Source organism: Scomber japonicus, chromosome 20 (assembly GCF_027409825.1).
Source record: "Scomber japonicus isolate fScoJap1 chromosome 20, fScoJap1.pri, whole genome shotgun sequence".
NCBI classification, from domain to species: Eukaryota; Metazoa; Chordata; class Actinopteri; order Scombriformes; family Scombridae; genus Scomber; species Scomber japonicus.
Window position 1 is genome coordinate 220,001 of NC_070597.1, and position 24,076 is coordinate 244,076.

Here is a 24,076-nt window from a genome sequence, read left to right on the forward strand (position 1 = left end):
TTAGTCCTCCATCACTTCCTGTAAACATGATGAAGGATCTAATGCTCAGTATGAACAGGAGGAATGATTACACACAGAACAATAGCTTCAGTGTTCATTTAGGGCGTATTCACACCAGGAAAGTCCTTTGGTCCGCTTATTTAGTCCGGACCAAAATACAATGTTTCTTTTTTTGGTTTGGTGCGGTTCCTGTTCACATTGCGCTTTTCGCAAGTGGACCAGAATTTGTCAACAAACCCACATGTGTGCAAAGATCGTTCAATCATTGGACAAAAAGCTCTGGAGTCGGGGTAAAGCGGAAAGGGAAAAAAGGTCCGTTTGGAAGCGAACGGAGACCACCTCTCCGACTGGGTCTCGGTCCGACTGTTTGGTCCGCTCCAGAGTTCGATGGTTTGTGTTCACACCCAAAAGGTCCGCACCAGCGATTTTTTTGGTTTGGTCCGAACCAAACAAGGCAGGTGTGAATACGCCCTTAGGCTCCTGACTGCTGGTTTAAAACCCTTTCAAAATTGTGAACCCGTACTTTAAGCAACTATTTCTGCTCATAAATGTCCTTAAAATCAAAATTGAAATGATTATGGATCCCTGGTCAACACATCCTCTAACAAACTGAAAGGCCTGATCAACATGAATTCAGTCAGGTGTATAAAGTCTCAAACTTACCTTCATCGTCAGAGTTCTGCTGAGGTGATGTGAAGACAATCTTGATATCACTCAGTCTGTATGCTCTGATGTGTCTGAGCTGTATTTATATCCCAAAGAGGTCTGTTTCAATATTGGTGGGGACCTTTTCTGTCGAACTGTAAAACTCAACACTCGTGTATGTGTACACACAAATAAAAAGTGCAAATAACCTGTCCATCATTCCTGTGCCAAAGTCATCAAAGATGACTCTACTCAATGACTTCAGACCAGTTTCCCTCAAGCCTGTTCCCATGAATTCCCATTCCCATTTTAATCATCATTCTGTTATTCTTGAATTATTTCACGTAACCACTGATAAAAAACACAAAACACCTTCACATCCTGTTCATAGACTTCAGTTCAAACTCTTTATCTTTTGAACATGAACATTGACCCGATCATATGTCACTGGATTCAGAGCATCTTGTGGAACAGGGTGAAAGTTAATAATCTAACCTCAGACCCTCTTCTCCTCAGCACAGGAACAGATGAAACCATTGTAGGCCTCTTCTCCAACACTGATAAACCCAGTACTGCATCACATCTCCCTTCATAATTACCTTAAATATTAAAGTTATTAATATAAGTGTTTGTGTCAGAGACATCACCTATACAACAGATAATATCTCTCCAAAGGGCGTAGGTCTGTTTCAACATTGGTGGGGACCTTTTCTGTGGTATCATCAAACTTGTGTATGTGTACACACAAATAAAAAGTACTAATAACCTGTCCATCATTCCTGTGCCAAAGTCATCAAAGATGACTCTACTCAATGAGTTCAGACCAGTTTCCCTAACACCTGTTCCCATAAAAGCATTTGAACAATCATTCTGTTATACTTGAATTATTGCACGTAGCCACTGACAGAGCCAACTATTTTAATAAGGCATCTGGTCAGCAGCAGTAACCGAAGCACTCCACCACACCCTGCAATGCCTGGCATCATCAAACACCTGCACATCCTGTTCATAGACTTCAGTTCCGCCCTTGATTCTATCAACACTCTCAAACTCTTTACCAAACTTTTAGACATGAACATTGACCCGATCATGTGTCACTGGATTCAGAGCGTCCTGTGGAACAGAGTGAAAGTTAATAATCTGACCTCAGACACAAAACCATTGTAGGCCTCTTCCCTAACACTGGTGAACCCACTGGGTCACACTGGGTCATTCTGTCATACTTGAATTATTGCACGTAGCCACTGATAGAGCCAACTATTTGTTTAATAAGCCATCTGGTCAGCAGCAGTAACCGAAGCACTCCACCACACCCTGCAACACATCCTGTTCATAGACTTCAGTTCCCCTTTAATTCAACAACACAACCATTGTAGGCCTCGTGTCTAACACTGATGAAACCTAGTACTGTGTTACAGGGGCTGAAGCTGTCGTTGGTGCACAAACAACCACCTGCTGCTAAATACAGCTGAAACCTATCGATCACTATTTGGTGGAGCTGTTAACAACTCATAGACATCTGAACTGTGAGCCGACTACACACTGCTAGTACTAGTACCTCTAACTGTACTACAGTAAAGTACTAGTACCTCTAACAGTACTACAGTATAGTACTAGTACCTCTAACTGTACTACAGTAAAGTACTAGTACCTCTAACTGTACTACAGTAAAGTACTAGTACCTCTAACAGTACTACAGTAAAGTACTAGTACCTCTAACAGTACTACAGTATAGTACTAGTACCTCTAACTGTACTACAGTAAAGTACTAGTACCTCTAACTGTACTACAGTAAAGTACTAGTACCTCTAACAGTACTACAGTAAAGTACTAGTACCTCAGACTGTACTACAGTAAAGTACTAGTACCTCTAACAGTACTGCAGTAAAGTACAAGTACCTCTAACTGTACTACAGTAAAGTACTAGTACCTCTAACTGTACTACAGTATAGTACTAGTACCTCTAACTGTACTACAGTAAAGTACTAGTACCTCTAACAGTACTACAGTAAAGTACTAGTACCTCAGACTGTACTACAGTAAAGTACAAGTACCTCTAACTGTACTACAGTAAAGTACTAGTACCTCTAACTGTACTACAGTAAAGTACTAGTACCTCTAACAGTACTGCAGTAAAGTACTAGTACCTCTAACAGTACTGCAGTAAAGTACAAGTACCTCTAACTGTACTACAGTAAAGTACTAGTACCTCTAACTGTACTACAGTAAAGTACTAGTACCTCTAACAGTACTGCAGTAAAGTACTAGTACCTCTAACTGTACTGCAGTAAAGTACTAGTACCTCTAACTGTACTGCAGTAAAGTACAAGTACCTCAAACTGTACTGCAGTAAAGTACTAGTACCTCAAACTGTACTACAGTATAGTACAAGTACCTCAAACTGTACTACAGTAAAGTACTAGTACCTCAAACTGTACTGCAGTAAAGTACAAGTACCTCTAACTTTACTACAGTAAAGTACTAGTACCTCTAACTGTACTACAGTAAAGTACTAATACCTCAAACTGTACTGCAGTAAAGTACAAGTACCTCTAGCTGTACTGCAGTAAAGTACAAGTACCTCAAACTGTACTGCAGTAGAGTACTAGTACCTCTAACTGTACTACAGTAAAGTACAAGTACCTCAAACTGTACTACAGTAAAGTACTAGTACCTCAAACTGTACTACAGTAAAGTACTAGTACCTCAGACTGTACTACAGTAAAGTACTTGTACCTCTAACTGTACTACAGTAAAGTACAAGTACCTCAAACTGTACTGCAGTAAAGTACAAGTACCTCTAACTGTACTGCAGTAAAGTACTAGTACCTCAAACTGTACTACAGTAAAGTACTAGTACCTCTAACTGTACTACAGTAAAGTACTAGTACCTTAAACTGTACTACAGTAAAGTACAAGTACCTCAAACTGTACTACAGTAAAGTACTAGTACCTCTAACTGTACTACAGTAAAGTACAAGTACCTCAAACTGTACTGCAGTAAAGTACAAGTACCTCAAACTGTACTACAGTAAAGTACTAGTACCTTAAACTGTACTACAGTAAAGTACAAGTACCTCAAACTGTACTACAGTAAAGTACTAGTACCTCTAACTGTACTACAGTAAAGTACAAGTACCTCAAACTGTACTGCAGTAAAGTACAAGTACCTCAAACTGTACTACAGTAAAGTACAAGTACCTCAGACTGTACTACAGTAAAGTACAAGTACCTCAAACTGTACTACAGTAAAGTACTAGTACCTCTAACTGTACTACAGTAAAGTACTAGTACCTCAAACTGTACTGCAGTAAAGTACAAGTACCTCTAACTTTACTACAGTAAAGTACTAGTACCTCTCACTGTATTACAGTAAAGTACTAGTACCTCTAACTGTACTACAGTAAAGTACTAGTACCTCTAACTGTACTGCAGTATAGTACAAGTACCTCTAACTGTACTGCAGTAAAGTACAAGTACCTCAAACTGTACTACAGTAAAGTACAAGTACCTCAGACTGTACTACAGTAAAGTACAAGTACCTCAAACTGTACTACAGTAAAGTACAAGTACCTCAGACTGTACTACAGTAAAGTACAAGTACCTCAAACTGTACTACAGTAAAGTACTAGTACCTCAAACTGTACTGAGTAAAGTACAAGTACCTCAAACTGTACTACAGTAAAGTACTAGTACCTCTAACTGTACTGCAGTAAAGTACTAGTACCTCTAACTGTACTACAGTAAAGTACTAATACCTCAAACTGTACTGCAGTAAAGTACAAGTACCTCTAACTTTACTACAGTAAAGTACTAGTACCTCAAACTGTACTGCAGTAAAGTACTAGTACCTCAAACTGTACTGCAGTAAAGTACAAGTACCTCTAACTTTACTACAGTAAAGTACTAGTACCTCAAACTGTACTGCAGAAAAGTAAGAGTACCTCAAACTGTACTACAGTAAAGTACTAGTACCTCTAACTGTACTACAGTAAAGTACAAGTACCTCAAACTGTACTGCAGTAAAGTACTAGTACCTCAAACTGTACTGCAGAAAAGTAAGAGTACCTCAAACTGTACTACAGTAAAGTACTAGTACCTCAGACTGTACTACAGTAAAGTACTAGTACCTCTAACTGTACTACAGTAAAGTACTAGTACTTCTAACTACTACAGTAAAGTACTAGTACCTCTAACTGTACTACAGTAAAGTACAAGTACCTCAAACTGTACTACAGTAAAGTACAAGTACCTCTAACTGTACTACAGTAAAGTACTAGTACCTCTAACTGTACTACAGTAAAGTACTAGTACCTCAAACTGTACTGAGTAAAGTACAAGTACCTCAAACTGTACTACAGTAAAGTACAAGTACCTCAAACTGTACTACAGTAAAGTACAAGTACCTCTAACTGTACTACAGTAAAGTACTAGTACCTCTAACTGTACTGCAGTAAAGTACTAGTACCTCTAACTGTACTACAGTAAAGTACTAGTACCTTAAACTATACTACAGTAAAGTACTAGTACCTTAAACTATACTACAGTAAAGTACTAGTACCTCTAACTGTACTACAGTAAAGTACTAGTACCTCTAACTGTACTACAGTAAAGTACTAGTACCTCTAACTGTACTACAGTATAGTACTAGTACCTCTAACAGTACCACAGTATAGTACTAGTACCTCTAACAGTACTACAGTATAGTACTAGTACCTCTAACAGTACTACAGTATAGTACTAGTACCTCTAACAGTACTACAGTAAAGTACTAGTACCTCTAACAGTACTACAGTACTTGAGTAAATGTACTGAGTAACTTGTGACAGTGTGAGGGTTGATGCTGCTGAAAGCTCAGACATACAGTCAGTCTGTGGATACAACAGAGACATCTAGTGGTGGAATGTGTTCATTACAGCAGAGTTCAAGCTGCTGTGAGCTCCAATACAAGCCGACTCCATCTGTCATTTGGTTCTTCATCACTTCAGTGGTCTCATGTGATCCAGTGTTAATTTTGACAGCACATTTTTATGTAGTTTTAGTCATAATTTAGTCATCTACATTGTTTTAGTGTCAGTCGACTCAAATATAATAAAGTGTAACGAGTTTGTCTTGAAAACATTAATACTACTAAATGAAATGAATCCTATATTTAGCTGTTATGGAATGATAGTAAGGTCTGAATGTGTAATACACACAGACCCCTGACCCACAGTGACCCAGTAACCCTGTCCCACTGCTGAGGGTTAGATCACATGACCCAACCCTGGTTAGATCACATGACCTCACCCTGGTTAAAACCAGGCGGGCTGCATTCTACCAAAAGGCCACCAGGGGGCGAGCGTCTCTATACAAGTCAATGGAGAAGTAACTTAGAGCTGCATTCTATCAAAAGGCCACCAGGGGGCGACCGTCTCTATACAAGTCAATGGAGAAGTAACTTAGAGCTGCATTCTATCAAAAGGCCACCAGGGGGCGACCGTCTCTATACAAGTCAATGGAGAAGTAACTTAGAGCTGCATTCTATCAAAAGGCCACCAGGGGGCGACCGTCTCTATACAAGTCAATGGAGAAGTAACTTAGAGCTGCATTCTATCAAAAGGCCACCAGGGGGCGACCGTCTCTATACAAGTCAATGGAGAAGTAACTTAGAGCTGCATTCTATCAAAAGGCCACCAGGGGGCGACCGTCTCTATACAAGTCAATGGAGAATTCACCAACTTCTCACTTGATTTCTAACCTCAGTAAACGTTTTCAAAATGTGTTTATGGTCTCAATCGCTAGTTTAAAGCCTTCTTCAATGCAGTATGATGTTCACTTGGGACATTTTGGCCTCCCTGATTTTATATGTGACGATAAAGCAGGGTATGCATTAGGGCGTGGCTACGTCCTGATTGACAGGTTGATTGACCAATGTCCTCGAGATCCAGCCCTCGTAACCATAGCAACCTCCCCGCTCCGCCCCTAGCTCCGCCTAATGCCCATATAAGTAGAATCTGTGTTTTTATTTTTCCCAGCATGCACCCTACCCAACCCTGGTTATATCACATGACCTCACCCTGGTTAAAACATGTATATTAATATCAGTGATGTCATCTCTTACTATGTTCATGTGCACTTCAGGGTCCAGCTCATGCTGCGGGAGAACAGAGCGTCGGTCAGTCCTCAGAGAATCAGCTGATCCAAGGAGGAGCAACACACACACTGTAACACACCAGGCCATCTACACACACACACACACACACACACACACACACACACACACAGTTCACTCAACTGTTTTTTTTGTTTTCCAGACTTCGTGACGCGCTAAAAAAACTGATTATGATAAAATACGAACGCTTTTATTCGTAGATGCTAAACGTCTGCTTATCGCCAAACTTTTTTCACGTTTACTCTGTTACATTTATTTTGTACGTTTGTTTTTACGCCTGTGGACTTAAAGATCGTCTTCATCACGTCAAATAAAACTTTATGAATAAAACACGTAAACGATGTTTGTAATCAGATTTATTGATTCGTGTCAGAAGTCATTTAAAGTGACAGTAACACATTTCTGTCTTTGAATCAACGTTAGCAGCTTCAGCTAAAATATAACGTAAAGAATATTTACGTTATCTCTTTACAGGGTCACATGACCAGCGTGGACATGAGGCTGGTATGTACGGAGCCCCAGATATGTCATGGGGGGAAAAATAATAAGTTGTGGCCACGAAATATAGCTGTGCACAGCTGGATGAGCAAATAAAGCGCAACTCCTCAAACAGGAACAGCTGTCACACAATGGACAGGGATAGTATGGTAGAGTGTTATTTTAGGCTGGGAATGAAATACAAAGACATTTTGAAAAGCCTGGCATTGGAGGGATTCATTATTAGCGAGAGGCATCTCCACAGACGTTACGTTAGACTGTACCTATTTCGTGGGAACGAATTAATATTTCGTGGCCACAACTTATTATTTTTTCCCCCCATGACATATCTGGGGCTCCGTAAGTATGGACTCAAACATTCTGGAAGTTTCACAGCTTCATGGATTAAAGAGTAAAAACAGATTCAGTCATAATTCAGACGTTTCTGTTATAAACAAACACTGATTAATGGAACATACCGTCATTAAAATGTTATAAAAACCTGATTAAGACATTTTAAACATTATAAAAACCTGATTAAGACATTTTAAACATTATAAAAACCTGATTAAGACATTTTAAACATTATAAAAACCTGATTAAGACATTATTAAAACATTTTAAACGTGATAAACGTGACGAGTCCTCAGCGACGCTCCTGCAGCAGCTTCAGGATGAACGGAAACATCTGGTCAGGAGCATCGAGACCCCAAATAAAATCCAGATGTTCCCATTTCTCTATGTGACGATGGAAGACCAGGTTAGACACCTGCAGACAGACAGGTAGAGAGTCAGACAGGTAGAGAGTCAGACAGGTGGAGAGTCAGACAGGTAGAGAGTCAGACAGGTGGAGAGTCAGACAGGTGGAGAGTCAGACAGGTAGAGAGTCAGACAGGTGGAGAGTCAGACAGACAGGTAGAGTCAGACAGGTAGAGAGTCAGACAGGTAGAGAGTCAGACAGGTAGAGAGACAGACAGGTAGAGAGTCAGACAGGTAGAGAGACAGACAGGTAGAGAGTCAGACAGGTAGAGAGTCAGACAGGTAAAGAGACAGACAGGTAGAGAGACAGACAGGTAGAGAGTCAGACAGGTAGAGAGTCAGACAGGTAGAGAGACAGACAGGTAGAGAGTCAGACAGGTGAGCATCATTAATTCCTGAGCGTGTTAGCAGCTGTTAGCTTAGCAGTAATGTAATCTGATTACTTCTGTAACTGTTTCCTGCTAACATTAGCTAGCTAGCTAGCACAGGAAGTCGGGCTGAGGCTGTTTGTGTCTCAGTGACCTTTGACCTTTAGCTCGGAGCTGACCTGAGTGAGGAGCAGCGCCACGTCTTTAGGGTCCGCCAGCGTATCTCGTCCCCCTGAGAACAGAGCGGTGGGAACCTTCATGTCCTGGACGCGATACTCAGGGGGCGATGACTGAGGACGGACAGGAAGACAACACTTAGCTTAGCATCAGCTCAACAATCTACACCATCAGTGATTGGCTCACCTGGTCACCTGATCAGTGATTGGCTGTGATTGGCTCACCTGGTTGTAATGCTTCATGTTTCCTTCGGCTCCGAAATCAAACGCCATCAGTTTCCCTCCATGAACGTTCTGAAACATGATCACAGATAAACACAGTCACAGAGAATAACAAGAAGAATAAGAATGATACTAGTTTAAAGTAAAACGTTTATTTCTGGCAGTAAAAATAAGAAGACTATTGATCAGTAATAATGAATATATTAATGTATTGATCACCTGAGCCCAGTGCACCATGTTCTGAACGGAGGTTCCAGCGGGACAGTGAGTGGTGTAGACCGGAGTCCGAGTCTGAGACAGGAAGTACATCAAAGTAAGCAACTAAATACCACGGTAACCACGCTAACCACGCTAACCATGTTAACCACAGTAACCACGGGAACCATGTTAACCACGGGAACCATGTTAACCACGGGAACCATGTTAACCACAGTAACCATGTTAACCACAGTAACCATGTTAACCACGGTATCCATGTTAACCACGGTATCCATGTTAACCACAGGAACCATGTTAACCACGGGAACCATGTTAACGACAGGAACCATGTTAACCACAGGAACCACGGGAACCATGTTAACCACGGTAACCATGTTAACCACGGGAACCACGGGAACCATGTTAACGACAGGAACCATGTTAACCACAGGAACCACGGGAACCATGTTAACGACAGGAACCATGTTAACCACAGGAACCACGGGAACCATGTTAACGACAGGAACCATGTTAACCACAGGAACCACGGGAACCATGTTAACGACAGGAACCATGTTAACCACAGGAACCACGGGAACCATGTTAACCACAGTAACCACGGTATCCATGTTAACCACGGGAACCATGTTAACCACAGTAACCACGGGAACCATGTTAACCACAGGAACCATGTTAACCACGGGAACCATGTTAACCACAGTAACCACGGGAACCATGTTAACCACAGGAACCATGTTAATCACAGTAACCACGGTATCCATGTTAACCACAGGAACCACAGTAACCACGGTAACCATGTTAACCACAGGAACCACAGTATCCATGTTAACCACGGGAACCATGTTAACCACGGAAGCCATGTTAACCACGGGAACCATGTTAACCACAGGAACCATGTTAACCACAGGAACCACGGTATCCATGTTAACCACGGGAACCACGGTATCCATGTTAACCACAGTAACCACGGGAACCATGTTAACCACAGGAACCATGTTAACCACAGAAACCACGGTATCCATGTTAACCACGGTATCCATGTTAACCACAGGAACCACGGTATCCATGTTAACCACAGTAACCACGGGAACCATGTTAACCACGGGAACCACAGTAACTACGGAATTACAGTAACCACGGTAACCATGGGAACAACAGTAACCACGGGAACCATGGGAATTACAGTAACCACGGTAACCCCACCTCGGTGACATCATCCATCGCCACAAACCCCATTTCCATGGTTACACTGATGTCATCCCCAGCCCCCCCCCCCCCCCCTCTATCTGTGGCTCACCATGTTGAGGTTCTTCTCGTTGAAGCCACAGAGGACGAAGAAAAGGTTTCCACACAACTCACTGAGCAGCTTCTTCCCACACACATGCTCCGCAAACCACTCGATCACGTGACTCTGAGGCAGGAAGTCCCGCCTACCAAACAGGTCCTGAGGGAGAACATCGTCATCAATAATCACCAATAAATAACCAATAATGATCAATAACCAATAATGATCTATAAATGATGAGTAAATGAAGAGTGAGTGTACTGACCCAGACGAGGAAGTCGGGCAGCACAGACAGCTTCGTCATTGGACTGCTGGTGAACGCTACGGTCGCCACGGGAGCCAATCCGATGAACAGCTTGATCTTATTGGCCAATTCTGGCAGTTTGGAGAACGCCATGAATGCTGGGAAATCAGAGACACGATGATGAAGACGAGGAAGAGGATGATGATGAAGATGATGAAGAGGAGGAGGAAGGTGGTACCTATAGTCGTCCCCTGTGAGTGTCCGATATAGAAGATCTGTTCCTGTCCAGTCTGCTTCAGGATGTGGTTTACTACAGCTGGTAGATCCTTCAGAGCCATCTCATCATGACTGAGAGACAGACAGGCAGGGAGACAGGCAGAGAGACAGGCAGAGAGACAGACAGGCAGGCAGAGAGAGAGAGAGACAGACAGACAGGCAGAGAGACAGACAGGCAGAGAGACAGACAGGCAGGGAGACAGGCAGAGAGACAGACAGGCAGAGAGACAGGCAGAGAGACAGGCAGAGAGACAGACAGGCAGGGAGACAGACAGAGAGAGACAGACAGAGATACAGACAGACATAGAGAGACAGGCAGAGAGAGAGAGAGAGAGAGAGAGAGAGAGAGAGAGAGACAGAGAGAGAGACAGACAGAGAGAGAGACAGAGAGAGAGAGAGAGAGAGAGAGAGAGAGAGAGAGACAGAGAGAGAGACAGACAGAGAGAGAGACAGAGAGAGAGAGAGAGACAGAGAGAGAGACAGACAGAGAGAGAGACAGACAGAGAGAGAGAGAGAGACAGACAGTTTTTTCTTATTCCCGCATTAAACTCCTTCTCTGTGATCAACAACAATCAAACATTCATTCAGTATGTAACCATGGTGACGGTGTCGTGTAACCATGGTGACGGTGTCCTGTAACCATGGTGACGGTGTCCTGTAACCATGGCGACAGTGTCCTGTGGAGGACTGTACCTGAAGCTCCAGAAGGCGTCCTGGTCTGGCTTCAGGTCCCGGTGTCTCCTGGACCAGGTGTTCCCTCGGCTGTTCCCCAGCCAGACGTCGTATCCGGCGTCAGCGAGGACGTAACCAAGGCTGCTGTTAGGAGGGTTGGTTACCCAGTTACTGCCCGCTGCTAGGAGACCATGCTGCAGGAGGACAGCGGGACGGGGACCTGGGGACACACCTGGGGTTACTGAGACAACCTGAGGACATACCTGGTATTACTGAGACAACCTGAGGACACACCTGAGGACACACCTGAGGACACACCTGAGACAACCTGAGGACACACCTGAGACAACCTGAGGACACACCTGGTGTTACTGAGACAACCTGAGGACACACCTGACATTACTGAGGACACACCTGAGGACACACCTGAGGACACACCTGGTATTACTGAGACAACCTGAGGACACACCTGGTATTACTGAGACAACCTGAGGACAAACCTGAGGACACACCAGAGGACACACCTGGTATTACTGAGAGACAACCTGAGGACACACCTGGTGTTACTGAGAGACAACCTGAGGACACACCTGAGATTACACCTGGTATTACTGAGACAACCTGAGGACACACCTAAGGACACACCTGGTATTACTGAGAGACAACCTGAGAGACACACCTGAGGACACACCAGAGGACACACCAGAGGACACACCTGGTATTACTGAGACAACCTGAGGACACACCTGGTGTTACTGAGACAACCTGAGGACACACCTGAGGACACACCTGGTATTACTGAGACAACCTGAGGACACACCTAAGGACACACCTGGTATTACTGAGAGACAACCTGAGAGACACACCTGAGGACACACCAGAGGACACACCTGGTATTACTGAGACAACCTGAGGACACACCAGAGGACACACCTGGTATTACTGAGACAACCTGAGGACACACCTGGTATTACTGAGACAACCTGAGGACACACCAGAGGACACACCTGGTATTACTGAGACAACCTGAGGACACACCTGGTATTACTGAGACAACCAGAGGACACACCTGGTGTTACTGAGAGACAACCTGAGGACACACCTGAGGACACACCTGGTATTACTGAGAGACAACCTGAGGACACACCAGAGGACACACCTGGTATTACTGAGACAACCTGAGGACACACCTGAGGACACACCTGGTATTACTGAGACATGATGTCATCAGATCTTTGGTGCACAGTAAAATAAAAGATGCTGCTTAGTAGAAACAGGAAGCAGCATCATCATCACATGAACATTTCAGAGTAAAGTTCAGCTGGTGAAACAGGAAGTGAGCATCTTATGACTGAATTGAACTTCCTGTTTCTCCTGAAATAGAAAAAGGTTCAGTTTCACTTCCTGCTGGGAGTTCAGGTTGGAACGACTTTTATAAACTCATCAAACGTTTTAACCACAGACTGAATAAAAGAAACAGTATGGGCATGAGGCGGAGCTAGGGGCGGAGCGGGGAGGTTGCTATGGTTACGAGGGCTGGATCTGGAGGACATTGGTCAATCAACCTGTCAATCAGGACGTAGCCACGCCCTAATGCATACCCTGCTTTATCGTCACATATAAAATCAGGGAGGCCAAAATGTCCCAAATGAACATCATACTGCATTGAAGAAGGCTTTAAACTAGCGATTGAGACCATAAACACATTTTGAAAACGTTTACTGAGGTTAGAAATCAAGTGAGAAGTTGGTGAATTCTCCATTGACTTGTATAGAGACGGTCGCCCCCTGGTGGCCTTTTGATAGAATGCAGCTCTAAGTTACTTCTCCATTGACTTGTATAGAGACGGTCGCCCCCTGGTGGCCTTTTGATAGAATGCAGCTCTAAGTTACTTCTCCATTGACTTGTATAGAGACGGTCGCCCCCTGGTGGCCTTTTGGTAGAATGCAGCTCTAAGTTACTTCCTGGTTGGACCGGAGCTCCCCGCCTGGTTTTAACGTCTGATCGGTTTTATTCTGATATCAGACAGGAAGTCTCAGACAGGAAGTCTCAGACAGGAAGTCCCACCTGCGCTGCGTTTGAGGCCCTGTGGGATCCTGTTGACCGTCAGGATGAAGCCGTCCTCCGTCATCACCTGATGCTCCTCAGCAGGGTAACCCCACCTGTTAATGATCTCTGTCTACACACACACACACACACACACACACACACACACACACACACACACACACACACACACACACACAGACACACATTAAAACATTTTAAATCTCATTTCATTTTAAGGTATCTGTGACCTCTGACCCCAGCTGATGGATCATGTGACTCATATCAGCTGTTCAAAGTTCATCCAACACACAGTAAACATGACCTCTGACCCCCAGTAACCCAGCAACCCAGTAACCCTTAGATCACATGACCTCACCCTGGTTAAAACATATATATTAATATCAGTGATGTCATCGCTTACTATGTTCATGTGCACTTCAGGGTCCAGCTCATGCTTCAGGAGAACAGAGCGTCGGTCCGTCCTCAGAGCATCAGCTGATCCAACCAGGAGCAACACACACACTGTAACACCCCAGGCCATCTACACACACACACACACACACACACACACACACACACACACACACACACACACACACAGAGAGACACACACACAGAGACACACACACACACACACACACACACACACACACACACACAGAGACACACACACACACACACACACACACACAGAGACACACACACACACACACAGACACACACACACACACACACACACACAGAGACACACACACACACACACACACACACACACAGAGACACACACACACACACACACACACACACACACACAGAGACACACACACACACACACACACACACACACACACACACAGACACACACACACACACACACACACACACACACACACACACACACACACACACACACAGAGTTATAACAGCATCATGAGTTCAGTGTGACTGATAGATTTGCTCTGTGACCTTTGACCCAGTGTACACAACCCCATTACTTTAACCTCTCTGTCTCTCTCTCTCCTTTCTGTCTCTCTCACCTGTCTCTCTCTCTCTGTCTCTCTCTCTCCTGTCTGTCTCTCTCTCTCTCTCTCCTGTCTCTCTCTCTCTGTCTCTCTCTCTCCTGTCTCTCTCTCTCTCTCTGTCTGTCTCTCCTGTCTGTCTCTCACCTGTCTCTCTCACCTGTCTGTCTCTCTCCTGTCTGTCTCTCTCACCTGTCTGTCTCTCTCCTGTCTGTCTCTCTCACCTGTCTGTCTCTCTCCTGTCTGTCTCTCTCCTGTCTCTCTCTCTCCTGTCTGTCTCTCTCCTGTCTGTCTCTCTCTCTCTCTCCTGTCTGTCTCTCTCCTGTCTCTCTCTCTCCTGTCTGTCTCTCACCTGTCTCTCTCACCTGTCTGTCTCTCTCACCTGTCTGTCTCTCTCCTGTCTGTCTCTCTCTCCTGTCTGTCTCTCTCACCTGTCTGTCTCTCTCCTGTCTGTCTCTCTCACCTGTCTCTCTCTCTCGGTCTCTCTCTCTCCTGTCTGTCTCTCTCTCTCTCTCCTGTCTGTCTCTCTCCTGTCTCTCTCTCTCCTGTCTGTCTCTCTCTCTCTCTCCTGTCTGTCTCTCTCTCCTGTCTCTCTCTCTCCTGTCTGTCTCTCTCTCCTGTCTCTCTCTCTCCTGTCTGTCTCTCCTGTCTGTCTCTCCTCCTGTCTGTCTCTCTCCTGTCTCTCTGTCTCTCTCTCTCTCTCTCTCTCTCTCTCTCCTGTCTGTCTCTCTCACCTGTCTCTCTCACCTGTCTGTCTCTCTCCTGTCTGTCTCTCCTCCTGTCTGTCTCTCTCCTGTCTCTCTCTCTCCTGTCTGTCTCTCTCTCTCTCTCCTGTCTGTCTCTCTCCTGTCTCTCTCTCTCCTGTCTGTCTCTCTCTCTCTCTCCTGTCTGTCTCTCTCTCCTGTCTCTCTCTCTCCTGTCTGTCTCTCTCTCCTGTCTCTCTCTCCTGTCTCTCTGTCTCTCTCTCTCTCTCTCTCTCTCTCTCTCTCTCCTGTCTGTCTCTCTCACCTGTCTCTCTCACCTGTCTGTCTCTCTCCTGTCTGTCTCTCCTCCTGTCTGTCTCTCTCTCTCTCTCTCTCTCTCTCTCTCTCTCTCCTGTCTGTCTCTCTCTGTCTCTCTCTCTGTCTCCCTGTCTCTCTCTCTCCTGTCTGTCTCTCTCTCTCTCTCTCTCCTGTCTCTCTCTCACCTGTCTGTCTCTCTGCAACTTATTAAACTGTAGTAATATAAAGTCTCTCTGAACAGGAAGTGTTTCTCTGACTTCCTGTTTATATGAAGTAGTAACATAGTAGCTCACCTCTCCGCAGCTCGCGACCATCTCTTCTTCTGTTTGGTGTTTTTTTGTCTGAACAGCCGGAAGACACCGGCTGTGACGTCAGAGGGAGTTCCGCTCTGTGATTGGTCAGAGAGTTCCGCTCTGTGATTGGTCAGAGAGTTAACCCTTTGCTCTCCAGCTGATCACTGATCAATGATCCAATCAGCGCGGACAGAGACCGGAAACACAGATCAGCTGATCCACAAACAAGGACCTATCAAAATAATCACAATTAAATAAAATGAAATATATAAATACATACATATAAATATATATATAAATATATAGTTACATATATATATTTATATATATGTATTTATATATGTTAAATATGTTAAATATGATTTAAAGGTAAAGTGAGATGGTTTTACTCTGGAGGATAAATGAGCTCTTTAGACACTTTATACTCTTCATTTAAACTCTTAATAATAGTTTTATTGTGACAGTGTGTTTTTGTGTTTTACAGGAAACAGTTTCTGGGTTTGTCTTGTGTGTAAAAATGAGAGAAAACAACAAAAATAAAGAAATGTGAGTTTAGATACATTTATTTTGAAAGTCCCAGCACTACTTCCGGGTTGTGTGGCTTGTATAATAGAGGAAGGGGGCGACCTCTGGACCCTCTCACGCGCAGCTCGGTCCCGGTCCCGGTGCTGTCATGTCCCGGGTTCTGATCGTCGGTGCTGGGCTCACCGGAAGCCTGTGCGCGTGCCTGCTGCGGAGGGAGCTGCAGAGTCGCGTGCACATTACGGTGTGGGACAAAGCGCGAGGAGCAGGTGAGTCACAACCCGCGCGCACACTGCAGCTCACCTGTGCGCGTGGAGCTCTCACCTGTATGAACCGGGAAAAGGTTAAAGTACAAGTACGAGTACTACTACTGCGTTAGAGTACAAGTACTACTACTGTGTTAAAGTACAAGTACTACTACTGTGTTACAGTACTACTACTGTGTTACAGTACAAGTACTACTACTGTGTTACAGTACTACTACTGCGTTAAAGTACAAGTACTACTACTGTGTTACAGTACTACTACTGCGTTAAAGTACTACTACTGTGTTAAAGTACAAGTACTACTACTGTGTTAAAGTACAAGTACTACTACTGCGTTAGAGTAGTACTACTGTGTTACAGTACAAGTACTACTACTGTGTTAAAGTACAAGTACTACTACTGTGTTACAGTACAAGTACTACTACTGTGTTACAGTACTACTACTGTGTTACAGTACAAGTACTACTACTGTGTTAAAGTACTACTACTGTGTTACAGTACAAGTACTACTACTGCGTTAGAGTACTACTACTGTGTTACAGTACAAGTACTACTACTGTGTTAAAGTACTACTACTGTGTTACAGTACAAGTACTACTACTGCGTTAGAGTACTACTACTGTGTTACAGTACTACTACTGTGTTACAGTACAAGTACTACTACTGTGTTAAAGTACAAGTACTACTACTGTGTTACAGTACAAGTACTACTACTGTGTTAAAGTACTACTACTGTGTTACAGTACAAGTACTACTACTGTGTTAAAGTACTACTACTGTGTTACAGTACAAGTACTACTGTGTAATCTCCACCTGTCTCTCTCTCCACCTGTCTGTCTCTCTCCACCTGCCTGTCTCTCTCTCCACCTGCCTGTCTCTCTCTCCACCTGTCTGTCTCTCTCCACCTGCCTGTCTCTCTCTCCACCTGCCTGTCTGTCTCTCCACCTGCCTGTCTCTCTCTCCGTCTGTCTCTCTCTCCACCTGCCTGTCTCTCTCTCCACCTGCCTGTCTCTCTCTCCACCTGCCTGTCTCTCTCTCCACCTGCCTGTCTCTCTCTCCGTCTGTCTCTCTCTCCACCTGCCTGTCTCTCTCTCCACCTGCCTGTCTCTCTCTCCACCTGCCTGTCTCTCTCCACCTGTCTGTCTCTCTCTCCACCTGCCTGTCTGTCTCTCCACCTGCCTGTCTGTCTCTCCGTCTGTCTCTCTCTCCACCTGCCTGTCTGTCTCTCTCCACCTGCCTGTCTCTCTCTCCACCTGCCTGTCTCTCTCCACCTGCCTGTCTCTCTCTCCACCTGCCTGTCTCTCTCTCCACCTGCCTGTCTGTCTCTCCACCTGCCTGTCTCTCTCTCCGTCTGTCTCTCTCTCCACCTGCCTGTCTCTCTCTCCACCTGCCTGTCTCTCTCTCCACCTGCCTGTCTCTCTCTCCGTCTGTCTCTCTCTCCACCTGCCTGTCTCTCTCTCCACCTGCCTGTCTCTCTCCACCTGTCTGTCTCTCTCTCCACCTGCCTGTCTCTCTCCACCTGCCTGTCTCTCTCCACCTGCCTGTCTGTCTCTCTCCACCTGCCTGTCTCTCTCTCCAACTGTCTGTCTCTCTCTCCACCTGCCTGTCTCTCTCCACCTGCCTGTCTCTCTCCACCTGCCGGTCTCTCTCTCCACCTGCCTGTCTCTCTCCATCTGCCTCTCTCTCTCCACCTGCCTGTCTGTCTCTCTCCACCTGCCTGTCTCTCTCTCCACCTGCCTGTCTCTCTCCACCTGCCTGTCTCTCTCTCCACCTGCCTGTCTCTCTCCACCTGCCTGTCTGTCTCTCCACCTGTCTGTCTCTCTCTCCACCTGCCTGTCTCTCTCCACCTGCCTGTCTCTCTCTCCACCTGCCTGTCTCTCTCCACCTGCCTGTCTCTCTCTCCACCTGCCTGTCTCTCTCTCCACCTGCCTGTCTCTCTCTCCACCTGTCTGTCTCTCAGGGGGCAGGATGTCCACCAGTCGTCCTCCTGATAGTGTTTGTCAGTCAGCTGATCTCGGAGCTCAGTACATCAGCACCACGCCAGCCTACTTCCAGTCTCACCACAGGTAACCTGTCTGTCTGCCCACCTGTCTGTCTGCTCACCTGTCTGTCCTCACCTGTCTGTCTGCCCACCTGTCTGTCTGCTCACCTGTCTGTCTGCCCACCTGTCTGTCTGCCCACCTGTCTGTCTGCTCACCTGTCTGTCTGCCCACCTGTCTGTCTGCCCACCTGTCTGTCTGCCCACCTGTCTGTCTGCTCACCTGTCTGTCTGCCCACCTGTCTGTCTGCTGTATACTGATGTTGTGGCGCTCCCTGGTGGAGTAACGTTTGATCATCAGACAGAAACACAGACAGGAAACTACGAGGAGCTGCTCTAACAAACCCTTCAAAGTAAAAGTACTGAAGTTTAAATCTGACTTCAAACTAATTCAAATCATGCTGAGAGTTAAAAATGAGACTTTATTCTGAAGGAGCTAAAAAAACAGTGAGACAGGTTCGCAGTGAGACAGCAAGACTCACTGAGTGGGACATTAAACACAGGACAGAGACAGACAGACAGACAGGAAGGACAGACAGACAGACAGACAGACAGGAAGGACAGACAGACAGACAGGAAGGACAGACAGACAGACAGACAGGAAGGACAGACAGGAAGGACAGACAGACAGACAGGAAGGGCAGACAGGAAAGACAGACAGGAAGGACAGACAGGAAGGACAGACAGACAGACAGACAGGAAGGACAGACAGACAGACAGACAGGAAGGACAGACAGGAAGGACAGACAGACAGACAGGAAAGACAGACAGGAAGGACAGACAGGAAGGACAGACAGACAGACAGACAGGAAGGGCAGACAGGAAAGACAGACAGGAAGGACAGACAGACAGGACAGACAGACAGACAGACAGGAAGGGCAGACAGGAAAGACAGACAGGAAGGACAGACAGGAAGGACAGACAGACAGACAGACAGGAAGGGCAGACAGGAAAGACAGACAGGAAGGACAGACAGACAGACAGGAAGGACAGACAGACAGACAGACAGACAGGAAGGACAGACAGGAAGGACAGACAGACAGACAGGAAGGACAGACAGGAAGGACAGACATTAATGAACAGGTGGACAGTAAAATGCATTATTTTGAAAGTCTCTTTTATTTAATTTCTATTTAAACATGTTCAAACTAAACCTGTCTGTCTCTCTACCTGTCTGCCTCTCTACCTGTCTGTCTCTCTACCTGTCTGCCTCTCTACCTGTCTGTCTCTCTACCTGTCTTTCTCTCTACCTGTCTGTCTCTCTACCCGTCTGCCTCTCTACCTGTCTGTCTCTATACCTGTCTGTCTCTCTATCTGTCTGTCTCTCTACCTTTCTCTCTCTCTACCTGTCTGTCTCTCTACCTGTCTGTCTCTCTACCTGTCTCTCTCTCTACCTGTCTGTCTCTCTACCTGTCTGTCTGCAGCCTGTACTCTGAGCTGCTGTCCTCAGGTGTCATCAGGCCTCTGGACGGACTCATCGAGGGTCTGAAGCAGAGAGACGGAGTCCAGGATTACGTCACGCCACGAGGCATGAGCAGCCTGGTCAAGCACTTCCTGTCTGAGTCAGGTACCTGTCTCACCTCCCGCTGATAACGCCTGTCTCACCTCCTGCTGATAACACCTGTCTCACCCCTGCTGATAACATCCTGTCTCACCTCCCGCTGATAACGCCTGTCTCACCTCCCGCTGATAACGCCTGTCTCACCTCCCGCTGATAACACCTGTCTCACCTCCCGCTGATAACGTCCTGTCTCACCTCCTGCTGATAACACCTGTCTCACCTCCCGCTGATAACACCTGTCTCAACTCCTGCTGATAACACCTGTCTCACCCCTGCTGATAACACCTGTCTCACCCCCTGCTGATAACACCTGTCTCACCTCCTGCTGATAACACCTGTCTCACCTCCTGCTGATAAAACCTGTCTCACCACCTGCTGATAACACCTGTCTCACCTCCTGCTGATACCACCTGTCTCAACTCCTGCTGATAACATCCTGTCTCACCTCCCACTGATAACACCTGTCTCACCTCCTGCTGATAACATCCTGTCTCACCTCCTGCTGATAACACCTGTCTCACCCCCTGCTGATAACATCCTGTCTCACCCCTGCTGATAACACCTGTCTCACCTCCTGCTGATAACTCCTGTCTCACCTCCAGCTGATAACATCCTGTCTCACCTCCCACTGATAACATCCTGTCTCACCTCCTGCTGATAACACCTGTCTCACCCCCTGCTGATACCATCCTGTCTCACCTCCCGCTGATAACGCCTGTCTCACCCCTGCTGATAACACCTGTCTCACCTCCTGCTGATACCATCCTGTTTCACCCCTGCTGATACCACCTGTCTCACCCCCTGCTGATAACGCCTGTCTCACCTCCCGCTGATAACGCCTGTCTCACCTCCCGCTGATAACACCTGTCTCACCTCCTGCTGATAACATCCTGTCTCACCTCCCGCTGATACCACCTGTCTCACCTCACGCTGATACCACCTGTCTCACCTCATGCTGATACCACCTGTCTCACCTCCCGCTGATAACTCCTGTCTCACCTCCTGCTAATAACATCCTGTCTCACCTCCTGCTGATAACACCTGTCTCACCTCCCGCTGATAACGCCTGTCTCACCTCCCGCTGATAACGCCTGTCTCACCTCCCGCTGATAACGCCTGTCTCATCTCCTGCTGATAACATCCTGTCTCACCTCCCGCTGATAACGCCTGTCTCACCTCCCGCTGATAACACCTGTCTCACCTCCCGCTGATAACACCTGTCTCACCCCCTGCTGATACCACCTGTCTCACCCCCTGCTGATATAACACCTGTCTCACCTCCCGCTGATAACTCCTGTCTCACCTCCTGCTGATAACACCTGTCTCACCTCCTGCTGATAACACCTGTCTCACCTCCTGCTGATAACTCCTGTCTCACCTCCAGCTGATAACATCCTGTCTCACCTCCTGCTGATAACGCCTGTCTCACCTCCTGCTGATAACACCTGTCTCACCTCCTGCTGATAACATCCTGTCTCACCTCCCGCTGATACCACCTGTCTCACCTCCCCCTGATAACACCTGTCTCACCCCCTGCTGATACCACCTGTCTCACCCCAGGAGCTGACGTGTTGTTGGAGCGTCATGTGACTGGCCTGTACCGCCGTGGTGCATCATGGGAGGTTCACAGGAAGCAGGGAGACAGCGAGACATTCGACGCCGTCGTCCTGACGATGCCCGTCCCCCAAATACTACAACTGCAGGGAGACGTTGGAGACAGTGAGACACACACACACACACACACACACACAGTGAGACACACACACACACACACACACACACACATACACAGTGAGACACACACAGAAACACACACACACACACACACACACACACACACACACACACACACACACACAGTGAGACACACACAGAAACACACAGAAACACACACACACAGAGACACTGAGACTATAAAGAAACAGACGTAACATCCGTGACGTCACCCATTGGTTTGTGGACTGCTGCTCGGAAGCCAATAGTTTCTAATCTGGGCAGCGCCATCTTGAACATTTCAGGTGCATGCTGGGAAAAATAAAAACAGGGATTCTACTTATATGGCCATGGGCGGAGCGGGGAGGTTGCTATGGTTACGAGGGCTGGATCTCGAGGACATTGGTCAATCAACCTGTCAATCAGGACGTAGCCACGCCCCCTAATGCATACCCTGCTTTATCGTCACATATAAAATCAGGGAGACCAAAATGTCCCAAATGAACATCATACTGCATTGAAGAAGGCTTTAAACTAGCGATTGAGACCATAAACACATTTTGAAAACGTTTACTGAGGTTAGAAATCAAGTGAGAAGTTGGTGAATTCTCCATTGACTTGTATAGAGACGGTCGCCCCCTGGTGGCCTTTTGATAGAATGCAGCTCTAAGTTACTTCTCCATTGACTTGTATAGAGACGGTCGCCCCCTGGTGGCCTTTTGATAGAATGCAGCTCTAAGTTACTTCTCCATTGACTTGTATAGAGACGGTCGCCCCCTGGTGGCCTTTTGATAGAATGCAGCTCTAAGTTACTTCTCCATTGACTTGTATAGAGACGGTCGCCCCCTGGTGGCCTTTTGATAGAATGCAGCTCTAAGTTACTTCCTGGTTGGACCGGAGCTCCCCGCCTGAGTGAGACACACTGAGACACATGTAAAGTATTGAGATGATGTCACTACCTGTCCTGTCATTAGTTAAACTGTTAATGATCTGTCTGTCTCTCTGCCTGTCTCTCGCTCTGCCTGTCTGTCTGTCAGTCCTGTCTGTCTCTCAGAGGGAGCAGTTAGACAGGGTCCAGTACTCCTCCAGGTTTGCCGTCGCTCTTTTCTTCCCTCCAGACGTCGTCTTCAGCTTTGATTGGACGGCTCGATACGTCTCTGATAACTCCGTCATCCGCTACATCGCCGCCGACTCCCGGAAACGCCACGCAGGTACCTGTCTGTCTGCTCCCTGTCTGTCTGTCTGTCTGCTCCCTGTCTGTCTGTCTGCTCCCTGTCTGTCTGTCTGTCTGCTCCCTGTCTGTCTGCTCCCTGTCTGTCTGCTTCCTGTCTGTCTGCTCCCTGTCTGTCTGTCTGCCTGCTCCCTGTCTGTCTGTCTGCTCCCTACCTGTCTGTCTGTCTGCTCCTTGTCTGTCTGCTTCCTGTCTGTCTGTCTGCTCCCTACCTGTCTGTCTGTCTGCTCCTTGTCTGTCTGCTACCTGTCTGTCTGCTACCTGCCTGTCTGACCACCTGTCTCCCTCTCAGACAGTGGGGGTCCGTCCCTCGTGGTCCACACCTGTGTCCAGTTTGGCGTTGACCACCTGGAGCAGGACAAAGACGACGTCCAGCCAATCATCTTACAGGAGCTGCACAAGCTGCTTCCTGGTCTACCTCAGCCAATCAGCACCAAGTGCCAGAAGTGGCGTTACAGTCAGGTGATCACCTGCGTGCCCGACGCCCCGGGTCACATGACCATCCTCGACCAGCCGCTGCTCGTTGCCGCCGGTGACGCCTTTATACACTCAAACTTCGATGGATGTGTGGAGTCCGCACTGAGCACGCTCAGTGTGTTCAAGGCCTCACTGTGACCTCACCTGTCTGTCTCTCCTGTCCCCTCACCTGTCTGTCTCACCTGTCCCCTCACCTGTCTGTCTCTCCCGTCCCCTCACCTGTCTGTCTCTCCTGTCCCCTCACCTGTCTGTCTCTCCTGTCTTTCTCTCCTGTCCCCTCACCTGTCTGTCTCTCCTGTCTTTCTCTCCTGTCCCCTCACCTGTCTGTCTCTCCTGTCCCCTCACCTGTCTGTCTCTCTGTAATGTAATCAATAAATTTCTCAGACAACGTTAGCAAGTTTCTTTTTTC

The 24,076-nt window shown here is 46.6% G+C and overlaps 2 protein-coding genes across 3 annotated transcripts; one reads left to right on the forward strand and one right to left on the reverse strand.

Annotated features, from left to right (window-relative positions):
• Window positions 1–7,382: 7,382 nt before the first annotated feature.
• LOC128381592 (lysosomal acid lipase/cholesteryl ester hydrolase-like) lies at window positions 7,383–15,881 on the reverse strand. 2 transcript variants are annotated; one of them, XR_008323555.1, is made up of 12 exons: window positions 15,860–15,881; window positions 13,968–14,087; window positions 13,565–13,676; window positions 11,519–11,717; window positions 10,788–10,897; window positions 10,571–10,707; window positions 10,318–10,464; window positions 9,021–9,092; window positions 8,805–8,873; window positions 8,583–8,693; window positions 7,841–8,045; window positions 7,383–7,778 (listed from the first exon to the last, which is right to left on the reverse strand). XR_008323555.1 is itself a non-coding variant. In XM_053341638.1 (12 exons), exons 1-11 carry the CDS (start codon window positions 15,878–15,880, stop codon window positions 7,923–7,925), a joined length of 1,221 nt encoding a protein of 406 aa, XP_053197613.1. In that variant the 5' UTR covers window position 15,881; the 3' UTR covers window positions 7,383–7,809; window positions 7,883–7,922. The 2 variants fall into 2 exon arrangements, 1 of the variants encoding a protein (XP_053197613.1); XM_053341638.1 differs by having other exon boundaries at window positions 7,383–7,809; window positions 7,883–8,045.
• Window positions 15,882–16,464: 583 nt separating this feature from the next.
• Window positions 16,465–23,910, forward strand: rnls (renalase, FAD-dependent amine oxidase). Its single transcript, XM_053341648.1, has 6 exons — window positions 16,465–16,650; window positions 18,608–18,713; window positions 20,110–20,252; window positions 21,807–21,965; window positions 22,997–23,170; window positions 23,483–23,910. Exons 1-6 carry the CDS (start codon window positions 16,533–16,535, stop codon window positions 23,803–23,805), a joined length of 1,023 nt encoding a protein of 340 aa, XP_053197623.1. The 5' UTR covers window positions 16,465–16,532; the 3' UTR covers window positions 23,806–23,910.
• The last annotated feature ends 166 nt before the right edge of the window (window positions 23,911–24,076 follow it).